This window comes from Charadrius vociferus, unplaced genomic scaffold (assembly GCF_000708025.1).
Source record: "Charadrius vociferus isolate BGI_N301 unplaced genomic scaffold, ASM70802v2 scaffold228, whole genome shotgun sequence".
Classification (NCBI taxonomy): domain Eukaryota; kingdom Metazoa; phylum Chordata; class Aves; order Charadriiformes; family Charadriidae; genus Charadrius; species Charadrius vociferus.
The window spans coordinates 1,408,692-1,431,600 of NW_009649864.1; the positions used below are offsets into that span (position 1 = coordinate 1,408,692).

General features: G+C 37.8%; 1 protein-coding gene across 1 annotated transcript in view; it reads right to left on the minus strand.

Moving 5' to 3' along the window:
* The window catches only part of SETD3 (SET domain containing 3), a 34,535-nt gene extending 14,760 nt beyond the window's left edge, over positions 1-19,775 (minus strand). Inside the window, exons 1-5 of the mRNA XM_009891029.1 lie at positions 19,670-19,775; positions 17,954-18,046; positions 14,572-14,720; positions 13,465-13,537; positions 12,705-12,961 (exon numbers count right to left, since the gene is read on the minus strand). Of these exons, the coding sequence (XP_009889331.1) occupies positions 12,705-12,961; positions 13,465-13,537; positions 14,572-14,720; positions 17,954-18,046; positions 19,670-19,772 (675 nt within the window). The 5' untranslated portion in view covers positions 19,773-19,775. The remainder of the gene's footprint in view (positions 1-12,704; positions 12,962-13,464; positions 13,538-14,571; positions 14,721-17,953; positions 18,047-19,669) is intronic.
* Between the last annotated feature and the right edge of the window lie 3,134 nt (positions 19,776-22,909).

Here is a 22,909-nt window from a genome sequence, read left to right on the forward strand (position 1 = left end):
CCCCGCCCTTCCCCGCTCCGAGGCGCGGAGCCGCCGCCGCCGCGGGCCGGCACTGCCCCCTGCCGGCCGCCCCCGGCACACCGCGCTCAACCCCGACGCCGAGCGAACACCTATAGGAGGGCAACGTATATAATGTACGTGCGGCCATCGTCCTCTCCGGCGGGAAAACGGGTCTTGAATCAGCAGGTTGCACGGGACGTTTAATTAATGCCACCAAACGCTCCGTAAGCCCTCCCCGTCTGTAAATCTGTGAAACTTCGGGGCTGCCCCTATAGGGGGATCCCCCAGACATAATTCACATACCACTTGTAAATTCACAATAACCACTTGTAAATTACAATAAAGGACAAAATGCACGGTCTTAAAAGACACGAGGCAGAATAAAATCTTAGTGTACCGAATTATCATATTGATAACGTTCCACGGTACAATATTCCAGTAGCTATTTTAAAGTTAAGATACGTCAGCATGTTAGATTTCTGACTTAGACTATTTTACTACATAGCTTAAAAACCCTGATAGATTACAAGAATCTGAAGACACACAAGAAAGAACAATATTCTGATTAAAAAATTGATTTAGTATGCAGCTTCTCTTTATAGTCCCTTGGTAAAAATGAAATCTCCCTAACAAACACTTAATAAAACCTGTCAATATATCTAGAAAGAAAAATGACACAAATGCATTAAGTATTAAATACCCTTGAAAAAAGTCACATATTCCATGAATTTTTGATGTACTATCTTGACATTAATGTAAAACCTTGATATTTATAATTGACAGATATTTAATAAAGTATAGAAGATGACTGCTGCATAGCATGCAAATTGCTAAGGCTGATCAAAAAAAAGATACAGACATATTTAAACTAAACAAACACTTAATACGTAAAAAAAGTTAAAAAAAATCTGATCTAGCTTTTATAGGTTCACGCAGCTAGGTCTCCACAGATTAGCTTTGAAATGTGACATTATCCACTACATGAACCCTCATTTTAACTTACCAAGTCTGTATGAAGTAGTTTCAGAAAGTTGGGAGGGGAAGCTTTAAATAAAAAATGGGAGCATGAAAATGTGAATATATTCATTTAGATGCAGGTCCTGACATTCTACTGAAAGAGTTATTATAAAGAACAAATACCATCTATTTAGTTACCCTTTCTGTGAAAATATTGTCAGAGCTGGCAATCAGGGTGATGACCACTGCAAAAACAAATAGTGGCATGCTGAATTTCATTTTCCTCCTGATGCCGCTATTCCTTAAAGAAAAAATAAAAATAAAAATACTTCTTCCCCTTCAGCATTCCAAGCCTTCTTTGAGACATTTGGAGGATATCTCAAAATAACCAGAAATATTAAAAAGTAACAGTGATTACTGCCAGATTGTCTGCAGCCACTGCGGAAAGAGACAGACTGTTATTCTAGTCACCTAAAACACTATCAGACTAGAAGCCAGTTACTCAGTATGGCAACCAGAAAAGGGGGGGGGGGAAGACAAATTCAGACATTTTTTCTCTTTCTGGGAAGCAGTAATATCTAGTGGTTCCTGTTTCATGATCAATGTCTGACAAAACCCCACAACTCCTCATGCCCGCATAGGGGCCTTTGCACTCATAATTTCTCTATCATATTTTTGGATGGACGTCACAAGATAATGAGTCTCAAGTCTTATAAACTGGATGCTAGAGGACTCGTCCGCTTTTGAGAAGCCTTTTTATTTGGACAGCACGAAGTCTTCAATGCAGGAAAGGTGGGTGCCTTTCCACCTCAGAAGCCATCATAACCTTCGCTTCTGCTATCCAACCTACAAGGGCATTAACCTCCTGTAAAAAAGTGGCCAGACCATCAGAGGCAGTAAGCCCTTACCCCATTCAGTCACAAAATGCCAAAGCCCGTTTATCAGAGCTCCTAATCTTGACAAGGAATTTCCATTAAAATTAGCTTAATATTTGCTTATTTACCAAGTGATGCAAAGTACAAAGTCCTGTTACTGTAACATGCAATAAAATGTTTGAATGAAAGTTAAAATTAGAGTACAGAGGTTTACATAGAGTTAAATTTGTGTTCATATCTATGCTACTAGATGTCCTGAAAAGAATTGATGTATTTTGGTATGAGGTCATATTGGCCAGTATATTCCTTTGTACCATTAGCCCTTGTATATGCCAAGTAAGAAAAAATTAATTGAAGCACTGGATGTGATCAAAGGTAGCTGGTTTTTTGTTTTGTTGTTGTTTTTTGTTTGTTTGTTTGTTTTTAAAGGACACCACGTCTCAGCTGAGATAAGCTGACCATCAGAGTCATCTACTACTCCACTGCAACACATAACAACAACAAAATGCTTGGTTTTGCTGGTTTCCTGAGTTTGTAGACACAGAGATGGTTGGATTTCCGTGAAGAATATTTCAAGTACTCACAAATCCAAGGCAAAGCTGTGGGCAATCACCGCATCAATATTACTAAATCAGATTTCAATATTCGCAAAAACCTCTTGTGCGGTGTTGAAGTAGAGACAGCTCCATTTCTATCTCAGGAAAGTGTCATGCCAAGTGTTGACACTATAGTGAGGCCATCACTCCACCCCTCTCCCAGCCCCCCACAAACTAAGGGTATTTGATACAGTTAAAGCCAAAACCAGTTTAAGCTTCCACCTTGTTAACTCTCATGCCTTTGAACATAAAGCCCAAGGGTTCGTTCCTTTTGACCAAACAATTTTTTTCCTCCCCTTCTTTGCAGATTCTCCCCTCTTTCCAGTGTACTCATTAACATGGGGAGATTTCATTATGAGCCTCGTTGGATACTACTTGATGGTTTCAGGCCAATGTGTAGGTGTACAACAACACAAACACACACCACACACACACTTTCAGGGCCAGAAGCAGGAAGATCTGTCAGCATTTGCTGGTTACTGTCCCTTTCCCGGCTCTGCAAATCCTTTGAAGCAGCAGCCTTGAAGAGAAACTCCTCTCTGTGGAGCTGCTGAGGCTTTAACTGCCCTAAAGCTAAGTAAAATAAAGAATTCAGAATGGAGGATCCTAGCGATCTGCAGGGAAACAAAAATTCACTTTCTCCATTGGATATACACTGCCTAACCTAATGAGGGAAAGCCAGTTCACTGTACAGGACAGGAGACAAAGCCAAAGATTATTTTACTTTGTAATAACAGTTTATAACTACAGAGGCATGCTCTGGAATTTTCAAACAGCCCAATTCACGAAGCACCAGGAATGATGTCCACAAATCTGTGTTGTTATGACTCTTCTAATGGAAGAAAGATCATCCTACTTTGCAAAGCCTAATAGAACGAATCTTAAAATTAAAAAGCTACCACAGGATTGAAACTTATTAAATCTAAATAACATTCTTGCTTATTCTTTATGTCAGCAATTTTTATTTACTTTCTGCCAATATACATAAGAAAGCACTGTTCCAGACTATTAGGGGATTCATGCAGCGGAAGCAGAGTGGAATGACTCCTTCTGGTACAATGGAATTTAACTGCACAGTCCCTTTTTCTGTACCTTCTACCTGCAAAAATTGTTCTTAAGTTAATGAGACAGCAGTGGCATAACAGACAACTCAAACCATGACATCAACTAACTCAAGGGTCTGAAGGACTGACAACCCACTTCACATGCAAAGTGGACATTAGCATTTGGCTGACAGAGTACACAGAAATAACTTTGAACTGACGGCAAATGAGTACTCTGCCTACGATCCTGTGGCATCTCCTCTATTAAACAAATGCAAGACAGCGATTGACTTCTTCACATCCACTTCTTGATCACTCCATTAATATACAGAATTCTAAAATACTAACCTTTCCCAGAAAAGAAGGCACTCAGATATGACATTTAAATTAGCGATCAAGTTTTCTATACCTTTTCCTGTCCTTACACAAAATCAGAGCAGAATGCAACCCTGCAAAGGGCTGAAAGGATGAGGTGGGAGAGCAAGCTGGGCTAAGACTAGACATGTTTTGCAATGAGACAGCCTCCCCAATACCTCTTGGCCCCATTCACGTAACAGAAAGACACACTAGGTCCATTATCTCCTGTGGTAAATCTCAAAGAGTTAAGTGTTCATGTTCAGCCTCACATTAATGGTTCAGTCCATATTACTTCATCCACACAGGTTCAGTAAGATAATTACAGTAATGAGTTTCCTTGCAAAGGTCTATGCCTGCATACTAGGACCTACCATTTACTCTTTAGGCTCCTCCTGAGGTAGAAGGTTTACCTTGTTCATTTTGTTTAGTGCAACGCATGTGCACTATGTTCACGCACAAATTCATCACACAACTCCACTAGTAATTCAGTGAATTACATGCCACAAATGAAATGCTGTGATGGAAAGCCCGAAGTGAACTGCTTTAAAAGGACAGGGACAGTATCTCCTATACACAAACACTCCACATCCAAAGAGTTTCCTAACAAACATTAATATTATGCAGTATGGCCAAAGTTTTGTTATCTCTGAATTGACTACTCAAGTTTACAAATAAAACATACCAGGAGCCACTTAGGCGGAAGCTTGGATCACGGTCATCTTATAATCAAGATACCCCACTGCACAACCAGTATGGCACATGGGGCATGGTAAGTCCTGGAACCAGATGTACTGGGACCATAGCACACACACATTTGAAGCCAAAAAACCCGATCACTTCCTCTTCAACTCGCATTCAAACCATAGCACAAGAAAATAAACTTTAGTTTACTTAGCAACATATCAATCTCCTACTGTGTGGAGTATTAGCATTGGGCCTGACTGAAGAGGATAATCCACTTTGTAATTTAGTTAAATTACTAATTTTAACAAAGATAAGTCCCCTGTATAATTTTGCAGTGCTTAAAGAATACATCCTTAGAGTACTCCATTCTAAGAAACATCAGCTTGTTATCATATTTTAAATTTATGGAACATTTGTAACTGCTGTTATATCAGGAAAAATATTAAATCTGCACAATAAGTACAAACTTTATATGAGAAAGTATACTTGTAAGTGCATGATGATCTCCTGATGTCTGCTGAGGCACTCGCTTCCACAAAAGACACAGACATCATCTCTGGAGATAAACTCAACTGCCCCAGAAAGTGCAACTCAGTTAAAAAATAAAAATAAAAGCAACTAACGGAAAAGCAAACAAAAAACCTCTCCACTCTATTGGCTGTAAAAACAGATGCTTATCTGCATTCCCAACTAGGAGAGCGGTTGAGAACCCTGTCTTCCAAAAAAATGCTTTAAAAGCCCGTAATACTAACAAGAGAACGTACTATTCCTCCCAAGCGTGGTTTAAACTGTGCAGAACGAAATTTTGTTTAGCACTGGCATATACGCTTTGAAGTACGTCTCTGATTCTCTAGAGGAAAGAGGGCATTTAGGCTAATATAACAGAATCCAAACCATTCAAAATATAAAATAAATGAAAACCTACTGATTAGGAGATCTTAACGATGAATGTGCAAAGAAAGATAACATCTATACCTAAAATGAAAGATATGCTTTATCCTGTCTGTCCTCCTCCAACTTTAAAATATTCTCAGTAGAAGAAATGGCAGACACCAAGTGGGACGTGCCTGTATTTCGATCTAGGACAGCACAGTCCAACTGGCGCCCATCGGCTGAATCTGGACCACAGGATGCCTCCATATGGCCTGCCACCTTTTCCTTGGAGGAGATAGGGAACAGCTGTTTGAGGAGCAAACACTGCCCGAACAGCCAAACACCTCCTCCTGTGTCCGGCTGGCTCAAAGCCCAGAGCTGTCGCCGTGTTCCTGTGGAAGGCAAGGAAGGAACGGGGGAAGAAGGCAGCAGGCCTCCTACCCACGCAAGGACTTGAGCTCTTCATTTGTCTGAGACGGACAGATGCAACCCAGCGAAGCCTGTAGCTGCTTCTGCGATAGAGAGGGGCAGCCACAGGAATGGCCCAACGAAGCCCCAGGATCTGCCGTTACCGTCATCGTACCTGGGGGTGGGATATACCAGAAGTAACACAAAAAAAAAATTAAAAAAAAAATAATCAGGAATTTGGCTCATGTTTGCAAAGTCTAAACCACCTTACGGCAGATACGCTAAGTGGTACATACAAGCATACAGTCAATCTTCAGTTTGCTGCCAGCAAAACAGATTAATACAATATTTTGGCCTTCACAGAGAGGAAAAACACAGAAAGGCATAAATATATTCCATTATTAAGTGTCTATTGATTTATTATTGATCAAGCAGAACAACTCAGGCGTTGAAATTCAGACAAAGCAAATCTAAATAGCAACACTATTTTACCTTTGTAACTGCCCACTCAACGAAATTTTAAATCTCTCCTTAAGCTGACATGTATAGCAGACAAGTAAACAAAAGCAAAAGATCTTATAGGGTTTAAAACTGTGCCATCTTTCTTCCACCCATTTTTTACACTGCCACGGACAGCACTTCGGAAAAAAAGCTATTTGATTAGCATGCCATGAGTATAAATCAAATAGGGTGGAAAACTGAGACCCCTAAGGACCTACCTCTTACATGATCAAAAACTGTATTCTGCTTGCAAATATGTTTGCTTTTGACTGCATATTAGTTGAACTCTTTAGAAGCATTAAAACATTCTCCATTATATCAACTTTAAAATAATAAACAACTTCCAAACATGTGAACAGATTAGAGTGTTTTAAAAAGCAGTATACTTGTCTGCATTCAACTCAAACATTAGTCAGCACATGAAAGTTAAATGGTGGTATCTTAAAGCCAAGTACAGAGAGAGACCAGACGTTCTACTTCACACTGACCTGGCAAATCATATGCTTATTGGAATATGATAGATTAGAAACAGTACAGAAAAGTAATGTAAGAGCAGCATAAGTCATATTGAAAGTATCATCACAACTTCAAAAACTGGTGTCAAAATTAAGCTAGAGATGTGAAATCTCACCTAATATACCCAATATTGAAGAGTCAAATGTGATACCAGATTTTAAAGACGCTATATTTTGAGATCTAGAACTTAATGTGTTAAAACGTCCTAAGTAAAATGATATTCCAGTGCCCAACAGCTAATAACTGGATTTTAGAATTTCATTCACACTAAATCAATTAGTCAAATTTTATATGAATAATAAATTAAATTTAGTATCTGATCAAAAGGGATTACAGCCTCCAGGAAATTAAGTTCTCTGTCCGACAGAGCAAACAAACAGATCAAAACATCTTTGAATAGATTACTGCAAGGTTTGTATTCACAATAGGACTACAATAACACTTTCACAAGCACTGTCCACGTGTCAGTACACACTAGTCAGAAAACTGGTAGGAGAGTGTTCCTGTGGAACCCTGGATACAAACCAGACTACAAGTACTACCTAGAGGTATTAATGACTTCTACCAAATAGATGCTATTTAAAAAAAAAAAAAGAAAGTGTGATTCACGGGGCAGCTTCTGCCTTCTTGAGTAACAGTAGCTTGACAGAAGGCAAAGAAAGCATTTGCAAGTATTTGCTTATTAACTTAGCAAAGAAACATAAAACTGAGTCAAAGAAAATTAAATTTACTTGCTCAAATGTTACTTAAACAGGTGACTTTACTCTCTCCATCTGGTTTAATTCTAAAATTCTTACTTACCGATCTCTCTTGTACTGGAGAGCCCAGAACTGGACACAGCACTCTGGGTGTGACCTCACCAGCGCTGCGTAGAAGGGAAGGATCATCTCCCTGGACCTGCTGGCAATACTTCCCCTAATGCAGGGCAGGATGCTGTTAGCCCTTCTTGCTGCAAGGGCACATTGCTGGCTCATATTCAGCTTGGCCCCCAACATATTCGTGGGATTATTCCACCCCAGGTGCAGGACTTTGCCCTTCTTGCTGAGGTTCTTCAACTGTCAGCCCATTTCTCCAGCCTGTCGAGGTCCCACTGGGTGACACCTTCCCAGGGATCGAAGTGAAGCTGACAGGCTTTTTCCAGCACATGAGAAGCGGCTCCACCCAGACATGACTTACACCTAGACTGCCACTGAATGCATACAGCTGACTACCGTGGCAAAAGCTATGGCTAGCTAACGGGCTCTGCTAGTTTCAGACCTACCGCTTAAGAGATTTTAAAAGTTCACTAAAATGACCATAGAATTGTCTTTTAGTAAGGCAGCTAATAACAGCCTTTACTATACACGGGGGAAAGATACAACACTGTTTCAGATGCACAGTGAGCAAAATGTAAATAGAGTTTGGGCACTTCCACCTTCTCCAAGAGCACTCCTTGTCTTGATGTCTTATTTTGATTTGCAAAAACTTCTCTGCAGTAGACTACAAACAGGCACCCAGATGCAACCAAGAGTCAAACACAAAGACCACTGCATATTCTTTTAAAAAAGGTTCAAACTTGGTTGTATTTTCTTTAGGAATAAAATCTCACCGTGAATGTCTGCAAACTATATGGCTCCCTCTTGTGCTTATTATACCACATTTCAGTGTACAGAAAAAAGTTTAACATTAAGTCATAAATATTTGGGCTCCGTTCACCCTTCAGTAGGCATGCGATGCCCATAAATGTTAATGGAAGTCACAGGCATACCTTCTAGGGGAAAAGAAGACCCTGCAGTTTACAAAACTTCTCTGGAACAAACTACAAAAACATCTTGAAAACTACAAGTCTGGTGCAATGAAAGTACGTTTTTGACCATTTGCTGTATTTTGATAGCAACGCAGAGGCCAAATACGCCTTTAAAGTACATCTGTAAGAACTTACAACTATTTTTTAGTTATCAAATTACATATGTTTAGAAAGGTGTCAGTGTGGTTTATAGAGCCTGGCTAACATGCTCAAGGGTTTATTTTTGTCTACTCAACATCCCACCTGTTTCTGCTTATCAAACCAGACTCCAGTTTAGCTTGCAACAGCTGTGAAATGCATAAATCTGCCCATTCTTCATGTGTATCCAGACTAAGCACTTGGAGAGAGTTAGAACCCCAGCGTTCTGAGAAAGCCACCCTTACCGAGAAGCTAGGGAAGTAAAACAGACCAGAGCTTGTCAAATTGTTTAAAACTGCACACCTATCAGAAGCCAAATTATTTTACTAACAGTCTAGCAATCCTCTTGGAAAACAAAATGAAGCATTTGAATAAATGATTTGTTAACCCTTTTATTTCCCCGGCCATTAGAAACATTTGGCAGACTAAAAATGCTGCAAAGGAATTAAAATATTTTGCCTGCACAAAATATTCCCTTTTTCAGTGTCTTCAAATATCAACAAAACACTTTTTTTCCAAGACGCTACTTGTTTTAATGCCTGCAGTAGAATAGCTATTAAAAAAGTAAATATCAGATTTTTGTACTACAAAAAGTATATTTGTAAATAAAAAAAAATAATAAATTAGTCTGCATACTTGAAGCTGCATCAAAATCCTGGTCACACAGGCCAGCTTTCATAAAAGTGCTTATGCTAAAAGAGTAGTAGTATTGAATGAAATGATGGTATACAAAAATGTAACTTTCACTTTCACGAAGCTTGCAGAGTGTACTGCCTTTCGTAGGAAAGTGGTTTTGCTTTGCTTTTTTCATTTATATGATGAATTTTTCTCTCCCCACCTCTTCCTCCCTTTTCCATATGCTCATGAATTTCCAAAAACACTACCCTTAGCACTAGTATTTTGTGGTCAACTTTGTTCATAAAATGATATGAGTGCATGCAAGATACTAAAATTCATTTCAGCTTTTCTGAATAATGAAAAATAGTACTTTGTTTTAGGGAAGAAAGAGGCTTTTTTTTTTAGTGAACTCTTTCTTCACTCTTTCATAAATTAGAAGCTCTTATTTTTGACAGCAGAAACAGAACTCAAAGTTTTAAAAAACTTTTCCATGAGTTTTCATCAAAAGCATTAATAATAGGTAGCCAGTACATTTACCTGGTACTGCTGGAGCCAGTTGAAATTACGTATCTTCCTAATGTGACATTTACTGAATACTAATGAAACATTCAGCTGAAATTACGGTTACGTGGCAGTGCTGAACCATCGCACCAAACAACCAGAACACACCTAAAATCTACCTAATGTTTATTACGACTTATTCTCCAAAGAACAAATAAAGCAAATTATTCCTACCTGATCTACCTTCATGCTCACATTCAACATGAAACAGCAGCTATATTATACAAGAACATACAGTAAAAGCATTTTTCAGGAGAATAAATAATAAAAAAAAAAACACAAACCAAAAAACCTGGTCTATATTTCTGATCACAAGTGACCAAAACCTACATTTTAACAATTCATCCAAAAGGCAACAGTACAGTACTAAATACTTTCTCGGGTATACTAATATAAAGCTCAAAAAGAGAAGACTGCCATTTATTTAAACGCTATTTCCACAAAGGTTTTCCATTCCTACATATCAAACTGAACTGAATCAGTCTCAACAATATCTGACTGAGAAGTCTTCCTCCATGAGCTGCCATATCAGCTTCCATAAAATTTCAAGTATAAAACAGAAAATGCAACAGTGCAGAGTATTGGTAACATGCCTTGTTACCATGTACAGCACATCACCATCATTGGGGTTCTAAAGACAGTCTGCCCCTAAAGTCATCTCACGTACATTATTTTCTTTGCTCAAATTGTAGCTTTTCTTACTCTTAACAGTCACCAGCACGGACTTTGATGCAGAATATAAATTATTTTTTAGTGAGACATTACTTTGACCACATTAGTTTAAAGCTAATCAAAGATCATCTGTATAGCATTTAAGAGGCAGTAAGAGAAATAGTGTGCGTTTGCCATCCTTAAACAGATTATGTGCCACATGAAACTTTAATAAACAAAAAATGTATTGTCAAACATTGAAGCTGCTTTTCACATAATAGATATCTCGTGCTTCAACTGATGTTACACCACTGTATTTTACATACATTCTTTAGCTGTGCTTTCATGACTTTAATATCAGTCTACATGTATTCATCAATCACTGAGAAGCAGTTCTGAAATACTGGACACACGGCAGTCAAAATAGAGTGTCATTCCAGATCTCATTTCTCTGTAAAACTGTATTTCAGTTTGGTTTTTTTTTTTTTAATTAATGTTGTGACTATATAACCTCTCACATAATATTACCAGTACAGGATTAGTCAAGGAAAATGATGGAACTAGTCATAAGGATAGTTTAGCTGTCTGATTAAGTACTACAAGAGCATGACTAGCAGTTGGAAGAGTTGGGGAACATTACACTATAACCTGCTAATAACTCTTTAAAAACAGTAGAACTATTTAGGGGTAAAAAGATATTCTAACGAAATAAAATTTAGGAGTTCCGTTTGCTCAGGCAGTACACTTTGAGGAAAAAAAGTGAAAAGCTGGCAGGTCACGTGTGGACTGGCAGCACAGAAAAGCACATGGCAAGACAAGAGAGTCGGCTAAACTGTAATTTCCTGCATTGTGACACCTGAAAGGAAGCATTTTGTTCCTTCCCGATATTAAAGCCATTGTTCCTACACTACTCCCTGCCTCAAAATGAAGTGCATCTTATTTGGTTTTCACCCACTATTTTCAATGACTTTAGTTTTCAAAACATATCCGCCTGCTTCTTATACTTGGTAAATAGATACTGTTCAAAACGTACAAAATTCTTCAAACACTAAACAGCTAAGCAAAATTTAACTTTTGTTGACTTAAAATAGTTAATAGAAAAGCTTTGGAACTCTGTTAATGTTAAAGAACAATAGAATTGCTTTATGTCTTCCAACCTCCCCTATGGCCCAAAAAAATACCTTGAGATCATGCAATTGTGGAAATTCAGTACATAGTCTCATGCTTTTTTACACAGATTGTGCCACAAAAAGCTCTGAATGTTTGGACATTGAGCACTACCTTGACAACAATACATCACCACTCACTTACAACATCAATTATGTCTAGACATGACTCAGAGTAACAGTTCTGTCTTAGAAACTCAATTTAAATCATTACTTCAGAATATGATGAAAAGTTCACCCACCTCAAGCCTTCCCTTACTCAAATTGTTACCAGATGGGTTTATCATTGTGTTTGAAAGCAATCAAAATAATTATGTTAAATAGAATAGAAAGCAACAGCTAATCCATGGTCCCTGGAAATACAACATATGCAACAGTTTTATACTATGTCAATTAACAATTATAATTTTACTTTGTTTACTGCAAACTATACATTTTTCAAAGAGTCCTAGAGGCACAGGTTGTAGATCTCTGCAGGTCATCTAGCCCAGCTTCCCACAGGCAAACTTCTAGAGTCTGGCTACCAGTAGCAAGTTGAAAACAGTAATTGCATCATCCCTTATCTCCTTTTCCCCAGAACAACAAATCCAGCTCCCTCAGTCTCTCCTTGGATGGATGAAGGGCTGAAGCAAGTGACATCTTAATAGCCCTCCTCTGATCTCATTCCAGTTTGTCAATATGTCTCTTGTACCAGTGAGCCCAAAACTGTACAGTATTCCAGTTGAAGCCTCACCCAATGCCAAACAGAGGGCAGTAATCCCTCCTCTCAACCAACTAAATACATTCTTAGATATTCATAAACCTACTGAACTGTGAAATTTTAACAGAGGTTCAAAAAACAGCAGGAAATTGCTTTAATGATTCAAACCTTTAAGAGCAATACACTTGCTCTATTATTTAGCATCACTGTTTTCACACCTTCCTCAAAAATCATGAGAGCAACATATACTATATACTACATTTAAGAAGCTTACCTGAATAACTTTGTAAAAGTAGGCATACTGTCGAGCTGTATTTTTATATTGGCTAAAAACATCATGTATGGCCTGAGTTGACTGAAGATACTGCACTTCATCTTCTTCAAAATAGAGAGGAGTATCATATTCACTGGGGAGCGTTTGGATGTAGGGCAGCCAGAAAGAGTTGGGGTTGGCTCGCTCACAAAGAAGATGGAATGCCAATGTTATATTGCCCATGGCTTGAAGAATTCGATCTTGAGAATACAGGGATCCTAAATTAACCCAGAAAGTTGAGGCACTAAATTAATTGACCATGGAAAATATCATCCTAGATTTACTTTAAATGAACACGATGAGATAACATGTAAGAATTTTCAACAAAAAAAGGCTTTTCGGGTTTCTAAAATATTTAGCTGCCCACATTGTATTATGCTGCAAGTTAGTTGACACAGTAAAATCCTCTTGTGCAATTGCATGATGGAAGACATGAAGAAACTGGAACAACGCTCTCAGTACCTCAGAACATTTTATCTCCAAGTGTTATACAAGCTACATGATATGTGTTCAAAATAACACACACGCTGCTAGAAGATATCTAGTGCGCTCAGCCAGAAACAAAGAGGAAAATTAAATTCTTTCCACTGACACTTAAAGCTTCTAGGTATTCCAAATGCAAGTCCTGTAATAAAGGAGATCAGCTCAAAAAAAGAAAGTCTCCTATTGAACGATCCCATGCATATCAACTTCTTGCTTGAGAACTTCCTTAAGGTCTTACCTAATACTGAATTTTTAGCTGACTCAACAGTCATCAGAAGTTTTCTAGGAACCCACAGGAACAACTCTTCAGCCTACAGAAAGAAAAAAAATGCATAAAGGGTCAGTTAGCATTTATATGATATGCCAAATGTCTCAAATATACATCCTCTTTAAATTACAGGTTGTTTTATTATTTTTTTTTAATAAAAATTATTCTGAATCAGAATTCTTCCTTCTTTTCCACTGCAAATTAACCAAACATAACATGTTTCATGTTGCGGTAACCAAATGTCCCAATCTGCATTACACAAAGCTTAAAACAAAGACTCTTAGATTACAAAATAAATTGCTTCAGTTTGGAACCGCTAACATGTAGACTGCCCACACAACCTCAAAGCTACTATTATACTGGTACATTATATCGCTATTAATTATGTGATCAAATATTTTCTCCCAGTAGAGTTTTTTCCACATTGCCCATTTATTTTAGAAGAACTGTTCAGGATTTTTATCAACCAGTGCTGCTAGCTACTAAAGCCCTAAAATGAATAGAAAATGTTCATTTTCCAATATTCTTTCTGTAACAGATGATTGTTGTTCAAAGCTGTTTCCCATCTGTAAAATGGGAACGGAAAGGGGCAATCTTAAATGCTTGCTTTTTAACAGTTAGCTAACTGTGTGTGCCTGTATCCCTTACCTGATGATCAGAAGATATTCTTTACAATTATCAGGTAATTTTGTTTTTTTTTCATTTTCACTGGAAAATCAGTATTGCAAATACCTCTTTCTGAGGCAAAAAGACCAGTGCTTTAAAAGAAGGGACATGAAAGAAGAGGATAAGAGACTAAGTAGTTAGAAAACATGGAAGAGGGATACATCTCTGGCGATTAGGTAAACAGTATAGGCAACACAGAGGGGAAAAAAAAAGACCAATTAAAAATTCACAGTACTATCCAATAGTCATCAAAAATAGTACTCAATTTTATCACTAAGTTTATTTCTCAAGTATGCAGAGTTGAGAGCATTTCAGAACAGCAGTTTCATGAGCAGTCAAAAGTGTTTTGGAGCTCTGCAGCTACATTCCAAACACAATTTTCTAATCTAAGTCAAATGTTCACATGCTCACCTTTATCTCTCTTGTTGCTTTCAAACCAAACCCCTCCTCTTCAAAGTTAGCTATTTCAAAACCCTCTGTGGATGCTCCATTTTCAGTTGCCCACTTTATCAATTCAGGGAAATAGTCATCTCTCTTTCCATCAAAGAGAACAGACAAACCTATATACAGAATTTATTAAAAAACAAATGCAGAAAATAAGAAGATCCAGAACGATCAAGAAGTTCAATATAAAACCGTATGTAAGAAGCTATCTGCTATCCCACAGCAGTTCTACTTTGAAGTAGCTGAGTCAGAACTGGTCTTTGTTAAGTATTACTCAATAGTATACGAATGTCATACCCAATTTTCATCAACTTAAATATTCTGCCAAATTGGCTTACCAGTCATCTTGAAAACAACCACCTAAACTGAGCTGTAATGAAATATGAAGCTCCCCTCCTCTTCCGCTTTTAAGTAAGCTGAGCAAAAATATTTCCCAGCTTAATCTTGATGATAAATGCAATCACCACAATGCGTTAATAGAGCCAGAAGGAGGAATTTGAGAGGCAAGCTGCAATTTCATTAATTCAGCACTGGAAATGATGATAAGCAGATCTCAAGCTTCTTCTCTCACATGCAAGGCAGTTAGATCCGTATGCTACAGGAAAAAGCTACTAAAATAACTAAGGACTGCTCATTCTCCTGACATCACGGAGCTCGCCCAAATTTTTACATTTTGCTTCTCCAACAGGCACATGGTCCACTGGTGAAACCGCAAGTCTGCTTCATTTCCTCAGCTTTCCCCTTTACTGTCATCCGATTTGAACCTATGCATTACAGTCCCCGGCTACACTCAGACAGCTCCTTTCCTACCTCCTCGCCCAAACACTAGTGTCAGATCAAGTTAAAAGTGTCCAATCGCCCCTGAAATGCTCAGGCCATTTTTTGAGTGACAAAATGTCATCAGCTAGATGCTTACATTCAAAGACATTTTGGTTAAGCACAAGTGATAAATACATCTTTAGATTAAAAGGATTTTAAGAAAGTAGCATTAGTGTATTTTAAATATTCCCCCCCTAAATCACACATGGCTTGACAAGCCCCAGAACCGATCAAATCTGTAGTTAACGTAAAAGCACAAGTATCATTGAAAACAATAGTCTTCGGTGATGCAGTATAAAAACTTGATATTCATAAAGTATTTTTTTGAATGTAATGAGAATGTGGTGCACAGTGGTCTGGCTTTTTTTTTTTTTTTCATAAAAGCTGGCATTTCTCCTTTATTTCATACTCCCTTCAGTATGCTATTTTCTGTGGAATATATGTAGAGCTAAGGTGTCACAAATCTAGTAAGACTAGTTGCATAGCTTCTATAGAACTTCATAGATGTTTATACTGTCCAGGACTTTGCTCTTTTTATTTCCAACTCTGACTGCTGTATAATGCTACTGGAAGCTTTTAACATCCAGATTGTATTTGGAACCATTCTGTAAGCATCTCTGAAACTCTACCTCTGTTCCTCATATATGACATGGTCCAATACTTCTCACATTTTTCCAAATTAAAGAGAACAGCAACTCCTTTAAATTACAAGCATTATCGGGGAACAATTTATTTTTATACTGAAAAATATATAGTTATACTGATGAAAATCTATATTGAAAAATTAGCTTTATTTAGAATTTTGGTAATGAGTCAAACAAGGAAAAAATTTAGAAAGTAAACTCAGTTTTAAAATTAAGAGTTTTCTATAATCAATATCATTTTAGTTCATGTTTTGCAACCCAGTGTTTTATTCAAGAAAAGCACAAAGTATGACACTTCAGGCAATATATATTCAATTGTACAGAAGTTCCCCAGAGCAATTTATACTTCCTTTGCTAATTGTTTAAAGCTCTCATTAAGCTAGAAAATTGTGTAGTATAAATTACTATGTTCCAGTAGAAATACTTTTGAAAAACACCATACTATTCATACTCACAATGTATGTAAAAATGTTACATTAAAGGCTATTTGTATGTCAACAGTGCTTTAGTTAGTAGGTTTTGCATCTTTCAAGGAAAAAAAAAAAAGCTCTATTGAGATAATACCATTATACTATTTCTACCACTTCCACCAGCAGCCGTCTTCCCCATGAATGTTTCGATGCTGCTGGCTCAGAAGATACAGAGTACAGCCCAACCCCGACGCCGACTCTGTTCTTGCTAACCTGAATTATGTTTTACCATAATACAGGTATTACATCATAAAACCCAGGCCACGTACCATACGTTTATAGAAGTCACAGGACAGCAAAACAACAAATCAAGTTCTCCTCTACAGAGCTACAGGATGTAGTCACTCAAACAGTATCATGTATTCTTCCATATGCCCTCTGCCAATAACTGAAGTTTAGAGATTTATAAGTCCTTTCACGACAAAAGATTCTTATGTTTTAGTCAAAATTATTTTTAAAAGGTATGAAAAGGACATTTTAAGCCTCTACATACAGTCTTCTGCTTTTTCAAGTCAAGCTCCACTTTAAATGCAGTCTGGCTTTCTTACCGTCTCCATGTAAATATCAGAAGAAAGAACTGTTATTCCTCTGCCATTAAAATACAATAGTCAAAAAAGATTACTTTTACTAAAATTACATAAAAAGCATTTTTTAGAGCATACCTCCAAATAAAACCAAAGCTACTATGAAAATAAAGTATCCACAACATTGATTTGTTGCAGAACATACCAGAAGAAAAGTGTTCTAATCTGAAAAATATGTATACCTTAAATTTAGGAAAATTAGCAATAAAACTCCATATTAACTGTGGTACCAGAAGCATTTCTTTATTTTAATTATATGCTTGATTTACAGCAGATAGATAGCTCATGAATTTATTTTGTACTTTTTTTCTCCCCCCTCATAATTTAGTGTCATGGTGTTGAATTGCAGAAACTGTTTCCATGTCCAGTAAAGTGTTCAGGTTAAAATAAAATAGTTATAAAACTAAATTCAAAATGTTCAGATTTCTAGAGGCAGAGGAGCAGACTATGCCATCAGGAATCAAAAAGGCCTATATTCTCAAACAATTTTTACTTCCAGTCCTTCAGATTGGGATGAGATGACAATCTCAAGCTCTTTTTTCTACTTACCAAACAGAATTATCACAGGATCACTTGTCTGTGATATTCACTCAGAATTATAAGTATTAAAATGGTTAATGCCAGTAGTCATGCCCACCAGAACATTTCAGAAACACTTGCAAGTGTAAAAAGCAACTGCATATCAGAAGTAAGATTTTTATCCAAATATAACACAATTGCATGAAACTGATATAATAACAACAAAGAAAATATTCCTTTTAGCTGTCAATAGACAATTTTTTAGGTAAATCAATACTCGGAGCCACCTTCTCTTACAGTCTTTCACATTTACCTTTTTGCTTTTTGCGAATTTTCTCGACAAGTGAGCGAATCTGTACATATTCTTCCCATTCCTTACCAGGACCTGGCGTAGGACTGCTGCATTCTGGAAATAAAAATACCAAGTGAAAATGTTTTCTTTAATACAGTGTGTGCACATATATATTTTAACATCGGAGAAAAGGTCATGGTTTCACAGCAACTTTAACTGAACCTGAGTAGTACTTGTCCTTCAAGCATGTCTACATGGTAAACACCATCATCTCCATTGTTATAAACATCCCATTCTTTAACATGCAATTAATAGATACTTTTTAAATTTTCACAGTATAACCTGCCTCATTTTTTTAATATTCTTTCAGTTTTAAGAAATATCAAATGTTTAAAAAGCTAGGAAGAAAAAAACATAAACAATCAAATCATTAAGCAGACAGTCTCTCAGATAAGACAAATAAAAAAAGCCTGTTTTCAATAATCCAAGCGAAACACTCTGTTTACATTAGCCTGCTTGCCATCATTCTTGCTGTAATGAAAGCAGATGATAATAGCACAGACCTTACCTTAAGTAACTGCGAAATTTGCTGGTACATACATTTGACCTGCCTAGTCAATACAGCTTTCATAGATGCATGAGTACTGGAAGGACAAGCAAAGGAACACTTAGCCAAGCTTTAGCTTTAGATTATATCCACAGTGTCTCTGACGATATGCTAAATGCTAAATGCCAGTGTGTGGATTTCTTGATCTAAGCCGCATAAATCCAAGTGGACAGCTGAAGATTACCTTGCTCAACTGATTTGAGAAATCTTTGCGTTGAATAAAATATGGAAGCTTGACAAAAAGAACAGCTGATATGTCTCTTTGCTTAGAAAATTAGATCTACGTTTTATTTTTGGTAGCAAAGCAGAGGCCAATTGTAGCATAAGCATCAAACAGCTCTGCCAACTCCTCGTCTCCTCTTTGTGAGCAATGCTCAAGAAAAATTCTGATTTTCTAATGCAATATTTAGATGTGTCCAGGATATGAAAATTTGGACTTGTGTTTCAACAAAAAGAGTAGCTCAGCACAGTTACTAATGACAGTAGAAAAAGTGAACAGTATTTTAGCATCATTGTGTGAAATCACGCTCTGCTTTTCATATTTACTAGAAATAACGGCTGTGTTCCAAATTCCTCAACACATAAAACAACCTTTGGTCTATACAAAAGTAAAAAGCACTACAGAAAGTTTCCAAACAGCAACATTTTTTTTTTTTTAATTTAAGCAACAAAAATATCAGTCCAGTTGAACTGAGTTGTATTGCTGCTTTCCACAGCTAATTTCTCTACTCTGATATCTCTTCAAAGTACAGTTCAAATGATAAACAGAAATAGTGCAATTCTTGAAGTTTACAAGAAAAACATTTTTTACAAAGTGTCACAGTCAAGTTATCTATAGTATGTTTTTTGTAACCTAAAAACCCAGTGTTTATGCTTGTGTTGAGATGTAAAGCCAAAAGCTGCCAGAAATACAGTATGTCCAATACATACACATTTAAATATGCCAATAATAGTATACAGTAACAGAGATAGATATTATGAGATACATTCTATACTATGTTAAGCAGGCCGAATAGCAAGCTTGGCCACTTAGAGGAAACGGATAGAATTCACTGGCTTCAACAAGAGACTGCTTTTGAGTGGCATGCACACCATCCCTTTTCCCAGACAGGCATAAAAATGAAACTTACTTTGCAATAACTCACTAATTAGATTTAACATCTCCTTTGGAGATACCGTTGCTGTGGCTCCTGTACCCGACTTCTGAGTTTTCACTCGGCTCTTCTTCCCCATCTTCCAACTAAAACAGATTAAGAAGCGCACTGTCACCAATTACTAAGAAAAAAAAAAACCAATAATGATGAATCAACAATATCTTCTCTTATTAGTCACTTAAAAAAAAAAAAAAAGAGGATGAGGACTTGTTTCTGGCACATATATACATGCAAGTATTATTTGGATGGCCTCAATGTAAGACAACCATTCACTGCAATCTGAAGCAATATTTCATGTAGTTGCACATCAACTACCTCAGGGTAATTAGAAATGAGAAATCTTACAGAGAAAAAACCCCACATTCTGATCACTTGCAAATTCATTAGTTATGAACAACTATTGTCGATACCAAAGTGTCTATACTATATAAAACCAGGTTATTTCAGTTCATCAGCTGCACTGCGGACATCAGCTGAATTAGTGAGTGCACCAAAATAGTAATTCAAAATTAATAGAAAATTAAGTGTTCAATTTCAAAATAAAAATCAAAATATCATATGTATATCTTTGCAGCAGTTTCTTGTAGTTCAATACAACTAGTTAAGGAAAACTCATTTTCAATTACTATAATAAATGGAACATCATCCTAGGCTGGTTTTCCAATATTCAGAGCCCCTTGTTCTCATGGAGGACTTAAATGATACAACATCTACTGGAAGGGCAGTGTAGCAGGGTGTGAAATATCCAGGGAATTTCTCGCAGGCACTGGGAGCAATTTTTGATGCTAGCACTGAACAGGTTTCTAGGGGAGGGGTTGCACAAGACCTGGTACTCATGAATAAAGAAGAACTGCTCATGCATATGACAGCCAACAGCAGCCTTGGATGAAGTAATTGTGAAACGGTAGCGTAAGATCTTGAGTAAAGAAAGGAAGGAAAGAAGCAGACTGAAGACTCTGGACTCACAACAGTAGAGTTGGGGCTTGGTCAGGGAACAGTAAGCAGAATGCCCTGGGAAGCTACAAAGGTGCCCATGAAAGCCAGTCATCCTCCTGGACTCTCTTCTCAGAGCACAAAAACAAACCTTCCCAACATGCAAGAAAAATCAGCAGGCACAGCAGGAAGCCAGCTGGGGCCAGTAGCAGTACATGGGACTCCCCACTGACTGAGCTCAAAGGAATCAGAAACATATGTCAAGTATAAGCAGAGACAGGCAACCAGAAGAGAATATAGATGTAGTATCTGGTCCAGAAGAGACTAAATTAGGGAGGCCAAAGCTTATCTGGAGTTGATATTGAAGATGGATGTGAAAGGCAAGAATGAACCCTTTTACAGGTACACCATCAGCAAAAGTCAGACCGGGAAAGTGTAATTCAGGTGCTAAATTGAGAAGCAACCTAGTGATGAAAGGTACAGAAAAAGTTGAGGTACCCAACACCTTGGGCATGGTCTTTACCAGTAAGGTATCAGGCTTCCCAGGTTTCTGCATCTAGTAACAAAGATTGAGGGAGAGGAACTATCAAGTTAAGATTATTTAGGTAAGTACCTACATAAGTACATAGGACCGGATAGGAAACATCCACGGTACTGAGATAGCTAGCTGATGTCACTGGAAGGCTGCTGGCTATCTATCTTTGAAAGTCCTGGTGATTGCCTGTGACAGGAAGCAGGTAACCTAAAACCAAGCAAACAAAGCCCAACAGAAAAGCAAGGTGGGGGCAGGAAAGGATAGAGGACGCAGGAAACTAGATAGTAGTCAGTCTCACCTGATTTGCTGTACAAAACGTACAGCGTGTCCTAAAGGGAACCTCTTTCCAGGCATGATGAACAGAAACGTGCCTGGGATCAGACAACAAACTTCTAAAAGAAAACCGCGGACAACCAACCTGACTGCCTTCTGAAAAAGTAAGTGACTCCAAGGACCATGGAGAATCGGTGGTTGCCAGTTGCTTTGACTTAAGCACAGCTTCTAGCACTATCTTCCATAGCATCCTGGCTGTCAAACTGAGGATCCATGGGCATACAAAGTGGACAAAATTCCTTGGGCCACGAGGTTCAAAGAATTGCAGTCAATAACTAAGTCTAACTGACAGCTGGTTAGACGCAATATTCCTCAGTGGTCAATACTGGGCAACATCTTCATCGGATTTGGATGCTAGGACAGAAAGAATCCTCAGCAAATTTACAGATGATATATAACAGGGCAAGCAGTCAACATGTTGGAGGGCAGGACCACCATTAATAGGGATTTCAACAAACTGGAGGAAGTGACCAACAGAAACTTTATAAAGTTGAACAAAGACAAAGGTGAAGTGTCCTGCATTTGGGAAGGAAAAAACCCTATACAGCATTACAGCTGCAGACTGGACAGGCAGCAGCTCTGCAGAAAGGATTTGGAGACTCTAGCTGACAGCAAGTTGAACATAAGCCAGCAGTCCACCCTTAAAGTGATGAAAACTAACTGTAGTTTGAGCTGCATAAGCAAGAGCATAAACAGCAGGTCAAGGGAAGTAATTATTCCCTTCTGCTTGGCACTGGTGAAGCCACATTTAGAGTACTGTACAGTTTTGGGTCATGCAGCATGGGAGGTACTGGCAAGCTGGAGCACATCCAGATGAAGCCCATTAAAATAGCAAAAGGGCTGACACATGAGATGAAAGACATGATGAGGGAGTTGGGTTTGTTCAGTCTGGTGAAGAAAAGAAGTCCACTACTGCCTTCACCTGTGTAATGGGGCATTATACAAAGGGTGGAGGCAGATTCTTCTCAGGCAAGCACAGCAAAAGCTTAACAGGCAACAGTCACACGATACTGCAAGGGAAATCCCAAATAGATATAAGGAAACTCCTCACCATGAGGGTGGTTGAGCAATGGAACAGGATGGAGGTTTAATTGCATCTCCAAACAACCTTGGAGAATTTAAAAATTTGACTCAGCAAGGCCCTGAGCAACCTGATTTGACTTTGAAGTTAAAGTGGAAAATAGAGCTTCTCAATCTCCAGAGGTCCCTTCCCATCTACATTTTTCTATTATTCTACATGTTACTGCCACTGGTGTTTTCACCTCTATATGGGCAGCATATGTAGTCTATATGGTATATAATATCTTCTTGTACAGTACATAAGATTCTGTGTCCAGTTACTTCACAGTGAGAGCGGAGTCAGACACGTTCAGGTAACTTTGGACATCTGAAAGATTACAACTCCCTGCATCATC